The following is a 6,648-nucleotide window of genomic DNA, read 5'->3' as shown; positions in this document are numbered from 1 at the left end:
GTAAACTAAGAGAATGCATATATACTTCACACTACCTTATTATTATCTATGCTAGGATTTTCAAAGTATGCGTACATTCGAAGGTATTAGAAAAGGTGTAGCATATTGTATATGTACTCATAATTCCAAATTTCTATCTTGCCATCTATATTTATATGTAAAAAGAACTTTGAAGCTACAAAATTAATATTTTCTCCACCGCAGCCAGCTACCTACTCCCTCCATATCATAAATTCATGACGTTTTAGACATGCCTTCGGCCAAATTTAAAAAGTTGGACTATGCATATCACTTTAATTAGTAATGTTAGAAATGTTAAACCATATGTATAGATTTGTCTTGAAAAGTATTGGTAGAATAATATAACCTTCTTGTTGTAATACATATATTCACTAAAATTACTGGTCAAAGTTGCACCTTGAAGACCATGTCAATGTCTAAGATTTCATATACTCCCTCTTCTCAAATACTCGACAACATGGGCCTAAAACTTGTTATGAATTATTTTATGTTTTAACTTCGTCAACAAAAACACATAAAACAAAGTAGTCATGCTCCCTTTAATTATTGGATGTCATTAGTTTAAATGTAGCTTCGTATTACTTGTTCACTTATCAAACTAGTAGTATTTAATGATTTGCTAATCGGTCTTAAAATTTGTAAGATGTAGACCAAATGAGAACAGACGAAATATTTATGCAGAGTATATAGTAGTAGTGTGCCCTAACATCTGAGTTCCATCACAAGTATCGTAAAGGATGTTAATGTGCATCTAGCTCACACTGGATATGATTTGCATCACCAAAATTAAGAAACTGAACTTTCTATAATGGTTAAGTTAGAAACCTTATTAATCTCATTGCAGTATATGCATTCGTGTGGTTTTATTTTCAAAATTATATCAAAGACGACAATGCATGCTCGTCAAATATGAAAACTACCATTTAGAGGTTTATTACTAACGTAGTTAAGTTAAAAAATTGTGATGGCTATTATTATCTTAACTTCCAGGGTGTTAACATCAATAAAGCAGCCTTTCTTGAGAAATTTAGCATGCCCACTTTAGTCTGATGGCGACCTTTACCATATTGATACTTCCATTTGTCGGTAAAACGAATGATACTTAATGCTTCAAACATGTCTTTTTTTATCTCACAATCAGCACTATCTGGAGTAATAAGTACGTTGATGTGCTACCTGATAATTGACTTACTCCTTCTCCAGCAGATGCTGTGGAGCACTGAACTCACGACCTGTGAGTATGTAGTTATGTACCCCATGCACTTAATGCATACATATGCAAGCATCGAAATGACATATAACAATGCATATTCTGCATGATATGTGTAACATGAAAGCACCATATGATGTTTCTGAAACGTACTCCAAGTATTGTCTTCAGCAAGTAAAATGAGAATTGTTCTAAGAAATGGATCAATTGTAAATCAAAATTAACATAAAAAAACTGTAAAAGAAACTGACATGCCTTCCTTTCGTCCATTAAATTAACAATTTAAGTAATTCTTCTACAATCCCTTCATCAGAATACCTGATTTTTTTTCCCAAGCGATCCAACGAATGAAGGGATCGGATTTCATTACCATGGCGATAACGAGATACAGACTAGAGTTTTAAAAGCATCCCATGTATAGACTACAGAATACCTGATCTTATTAGATTGTTCTCATTATAGAGGGACTCATTCAGTTTGAAAATTATAGAATCGAGGAAATGCAGATTAGAATCCACGCATGAATTACATGAATTAATCACCATAGTTCTAGATAGTAGTAGCTACAGCTAAAATACATCATGCGATGACCAAAACTAGTTCATCGTCACACAGTTAATTCACAAGGATATTATTTTGCGAATCTTCGATCGAACAAGCAGGATAATTTCATAGGTGCAAGGCAAGACAGCGAGAGTAGTTCTAGTACCATACGCACGTCGTCGCCTCTCAGTAGAGCCGCGAATTGGCAAACACGACTCCACCGAGCTCCCATTGCTGCTCCAGCTGGTACTCGTAGTAGCTGCTGCTGCCGCTGCCGCTGCCGCCTCCGTATCCTCCATTGCTGAATCCAGCGGCCATGATCGCGTCGCTGGTCTCGCTCGGCAGTGACGACGAGCACCTCTCCTCAAATTCAGCGCTTCCCGTGTTCCTGGAGGACGAGCGGTTCAAATTGCTTGGGCTCATGATCAGCTCGTCCGCTCTCGCCGCCGCGCTTGCGGGCGATTCGAGGTTAATCGTGGACGCAAGCGTCACCCATTTCATCCGGTTCTTCTCCCTCGTCCGCTCCCTCGCCCTCTCCCTTGCCTTCGTCCTCGACTCCTTGTCAGGGATCGCGTGCGCGCTCGCCAATTTCCTCGGTGGTTTCGGGTTGGCGGGTGTCTTTCTTGCCCTTGCCGCCGGCTTCTTCCCCTCGGCGTGATCAGCTCTACCGACCTCCAGCGCCGGCGGCTTGGGCTTGCCGTCGACGACGGAGAGGCTGCTGGAGCCGTCCTCCTCACAGTCGGAGGACGCCTCATCGGTCATGACCTCCCTGATGGCCCCCTTGGACATGTTGAGGAGCCATTGCACCGTCTTGCTGGCCTTGTCGAAGCCTAGCATGTCCTGGAGCGCGAAGAACTTGCGGGCGACATCAAGAGACAGCCGCATCCGCCGGTCCCTCATGCCGCCGGCTGTGCATATCTTACTGTGGCGATCTTTCCTTGCGGCGGCGGCCGCCGCCTCGCTGTCGATGCCTCCACCGCCGTGCAGGCCTTGCGCATTTCGGACGCCGTCCGTCCTTGGCGCCGGCGCCTGATCCATCAGCAACAGCTCTGTCGGCGAGTCGATCTCCGCAGGGAGCGGCGTCGAGACAGTGGCACCGGCACCGGCACCGGCACCGGCACCAAGGTAACTGTTGTGGAAGATGCCGGCGGCGAATGCAGGGGAGGAATGGTAGTAGGGGAAGGATTGGTGGTCCGGTTCCTTTGGCGAGGGAGGGCTGAGCTGCAGCTGTTGGTAAAGTGGTATGTCCATGGGGCTTGGGGAATCATAGAGAGGAAACATGCTTTAGTGATGGGACTCCAAGACCCCTGAGACCTCCCGTCTCTAGGTCCTCGGACAAAGAGCAACTGCGGCGTCTCTCTGTGTGAGGGAGGGGTGCCGCTAGCAGCTATGATCAGATGTGTCCGGCCATGCATAAGCTCATCACGCTTGTGTGTGAGAAGGAGAGAGAGAGAGAAAGATAGTTAAAGAGGTCTAGGACTAGCAGGAGCAGATCATCTCTCATGGGAGTTGCAGAGGGATGATGAGGAGGGAGAGGTACTGGTAGTAGTACCTAGCTCATCTTGAACTCACACACAGCATGGGGTCGCGTGTAGGAGGGCTAGCTTGCCAGAGAGGGTTGTGTTTAGGGGGATGGATGCCTAGAATTTTGGATGTGAGACTCTCTCCTACTACTTGCCATCTTATAGAGAGGGAAAGAGGGCTGTGTCTGTGACTGAGTGTGGATGAGGTGATAGGGAGAGAATACAAGGCCGCAGAAGGACACTGTTGGCGGAAAGGGCATGTGTGCATGTTGGAATGCTATTGGCTACTAGTGACCTAGGGCATTTTATCGGCAGAACAACGGAGGATGACCAGACCAGCCATGACCATGTAGAATGGATGCGTTTGTTCCTTGGAATCCCTTCTTCAGGAAACGAATGACGTTGTTTTTTTGTATCTGCATGCTCACACAGGAATTCTCTTGCCCGGTAGGTATACATTGAACATTTTGCGGGGGTATGGATCGGACTATGGAACCAAAGGACCATTTGGTAGCTATATGTAGTGTACAAGCACATTGTAGGGGACCAAGGTCACAACATTGTCTGCTTGTATTGGATGGGACCTTTGTGAGTTGGATAAGTACTACACTATTATATTGATCACAAATAGACTTGAACAAATATATTATTGACCACAAAATTCACCACAAAATGACCCTCCTTGGAAGAAAATTTCGGCTCTGATCGACTATTTTTCCTCAACGCCTTACACCAAGTTGTTGAAGTTGCACTGCTCAATTCCCCTGATCAAGGCGCTGAGAAAAACTTTGCGATTTTTGGTAAAATGATATTTTATAGGCCAGCGTCATCGCTCGGGGCATTGAGTTGTCGGTGCTCAACGTCCTTCTACATGGTGTTGACCTACCTACCTATTTATTCCGTCACATGCATGAATTCAAGCCTCAACGCCGTGACGATGCTGTTGACCTATGAAATGTCATTGTATCCATAAGAGCATCTTCATTAGCGTCCCCCAAAGGTTTTTGGGGCGCGCCGGATATTTTTTCGGCCCCGGTCGCGCGCCCAAAGCCTCCTTCCGCCTGGCGCGGCCCAATACGCTATCCGGTGCCCCGAGGCCGTTCCCGCTCCACAGGGAACGCTTCGGGCGTGCCGGACAGAGCAAGAAGCGAGGCGGGGAGTGGCGGCCCGACGTGTCATTGATACATGAACGACGCCCAACCGTCACCTACCTCGCGACGGAGTTACTATTGGCGCGCAGCGACTGTGCAGTTACTGGGAAGGGGAACCGCTGCAGTGGCAACCGCGTCGATCGACGTGCGAACCGCCAGAATGGAGTGCGAACTCCGTAGAAGAGCAACCATAGCCCTCTTAGATATCTCTGTCGCCATTTATCCCCGCTCAATAAGACCCCTACGTCTGCGCATTTCGATCTCCAACCGGCCGGCGATCTTCATCTCTATGACTGAGCAATCTCTCCTCTCTGATCATGAGCAACCTCTCTTTGCCACCGGACTCCGATAGCAAGGGGAAGCCGCCGGGATGGCGCCATTGGTGGGAAAGAACTGCCACGCCTAGCAGCTCTTGTTCCCCGCCGCCGAACGGCCGGGAGGAGGAGTGGGAGCCGTTGCCGACGACGACCAGGAGTAGGAGGGTGAGGCCATCGCCGACGATGGCCATGAGGAGGAGGAGGAGAGGAAGAGGAAGAGGATGGAGATGCCATCGAGTAGATACATTTTCATGTAAAAAAGATTTTCATCGAAGGTCGTATGTAAGCAGAAATCCGGTTTTACCAATACATGACGCAATTTTGCAACAACAAAAAGGTCGAAATCATGTTTGTTAATTTCCCTTGCAACTAATGACCTTGAAGGATTTTATTTTTAAATTTTTTAATAATTTTTTTTTAGAAAACTAGAAAGGCGATCCACACGGAGGGTGTGGACAGAATATATGGTACCCACCTTAGAAATGGCGCACGCACACCATGGCATGGTGCGCCGCTGCTATCTCAAGTAGCAGTGACGCACCATGCCATGGTGCGCCATTGCTAAGGGGTACCATATTTTCATCATTTTCAAAAATGGCAAGACTTACTAGTGGTGCGCCACTATTATCTCACACATGCCTACCGGTGGAGGGGGTGGACCAAGAACAAAGTTAGCTGTGGCGCACTACTGGCCAGGTGCGCCACTGCTAACATGCCTACCAGTGGTGCACCACTTTTTGGTGCGCCACTGCTATATATTTTAATATTCATATTTGATACATTTTAAAACATATAAAAGTTCTAAACGAAAAATTCACATGCATATATTCACATGGTATGTGCACACAATGTCTTTCCATGAAAAATTAACTTATTGTTTGGGCTGTGCAAAAAAAATTAGTACTAAAAGTAAGGCTTTTTATGAGACATGCTTTGTCTTTTTACACCGAACACACACAAAATCTGTTTTTCGTGAAACTGAACGAAGGCACATGATTGTCGAGTTGTTCATACGAAATTTTTTGTTGAAACTTTTTGACAACTAGATATGCCCCGCACGTTGCTGCGGAAAATTTTAATCTTAACCACATAATTTCATAAATTAAATATTTGTTTGCACTGTAAATATTTAATCCAAAGAGGAAGAAGTGATAGGTTTAGTGCAACTACAAATAAGATAGCACAAATGCAAATTTTGCGAATAAGCTTATTGTTAAATGTAGTTGTACAATGGTATATGTAATCTGAGACCACTTAAAGTATAATTAAAGTATATAAACACACCGACATTATGAATTCAAAAATTGAGATAATATTAAAAATTATGTATATCACTTGACTTGGTAGAAGCATGGATTTAACCTCCTGCTTGAAAGAAAACTAAAAGGTTACCCACATATTTTCAGAGTTAGAGTTACTGTGCCATATGCCCTCTTGAGGAAAATCAATCTTCATATAAATATTGTCAACTCAGCACAAATATGGCCATTGCATATAAGTATTGTCATTGCGTAGAAGCTGCATTTTTTATTCACTTTCAGTTAAGTTTGGGTTTTCTCCATCTGAACCTGACATAGGCATGCCTAAGGGGTATATCGCATATATACCCCTGGTTTATTGCTATAGCCAAAGGCCCATGGACTCGAAGCTTTGGAGACCCAGAAGATTAGAGATGTTCGGATTAGGAAGTATAGTTATTATGAAAATTTGTATCAATACCGGGAAATTCCCAGTGCGGCCCAAAAGATTGTACTTGTACGACACGTTGTAAACCTCGGTTTCTCCTCCTATATAAAGGGGACGCTGAGGTCAAAGTAAGGATAAAATCATTGTAACCCTAGCCACCGTAATATTGAGTTGAACACCTTTGTTCGGTTGAAAAC

General features: G+C 44.7%; 1 protein-coding gene across 1 annotated transcript; it reads right to left on the bottom strand.

The window, feature by feature from the left end:
- Window positions 1-1,960: 1,960 nt before the first annotated feature.
- Window positions 1,961-3,055, bottom strand: LOC124700213 (transcription factor TB1-like). The gene has a single exon (XM_047232376.1). The coding sequence runs from the start codon at window positions 3,053-3,055 to the stop codon at window positions 1,961-1,963; it is 1,095 nt and encodes a 364-aa protein (XP_047088332.1).
- Window positions 3,056-6,648: the final 3,593 nt, after the last annotated feature.

This window comes from Lolium rigidum, chromosome 3, assembly GCF_022539505.1.
Source record: "Lolium rigidum isolate FL_2022 chromosome 3, APGP_CSIRO_Lrig_0.1, whole genome shotgun sequence".
NCBI classification, from domain to species: domain Eukaryota; kingdom Viridiplantae; phylum Streptophyta; class Magnoliopsida; order Poales; family Poaceae; genus Lolium; species Lolium rigidum.
Note: the sequence above shows the minus strand (reverse complement) of the source record. Positions and strands in the feature narration are given on the sequence as shown.

Coding starts and splice junctions, on each gene's coding strand:
- LOC124700213 (XM_047232376.1), bottom strand. CDS start 3,055: ATGTTTCCTCTCTATGATTCCCCAAGCCCCATGGACATACCACTTTAC.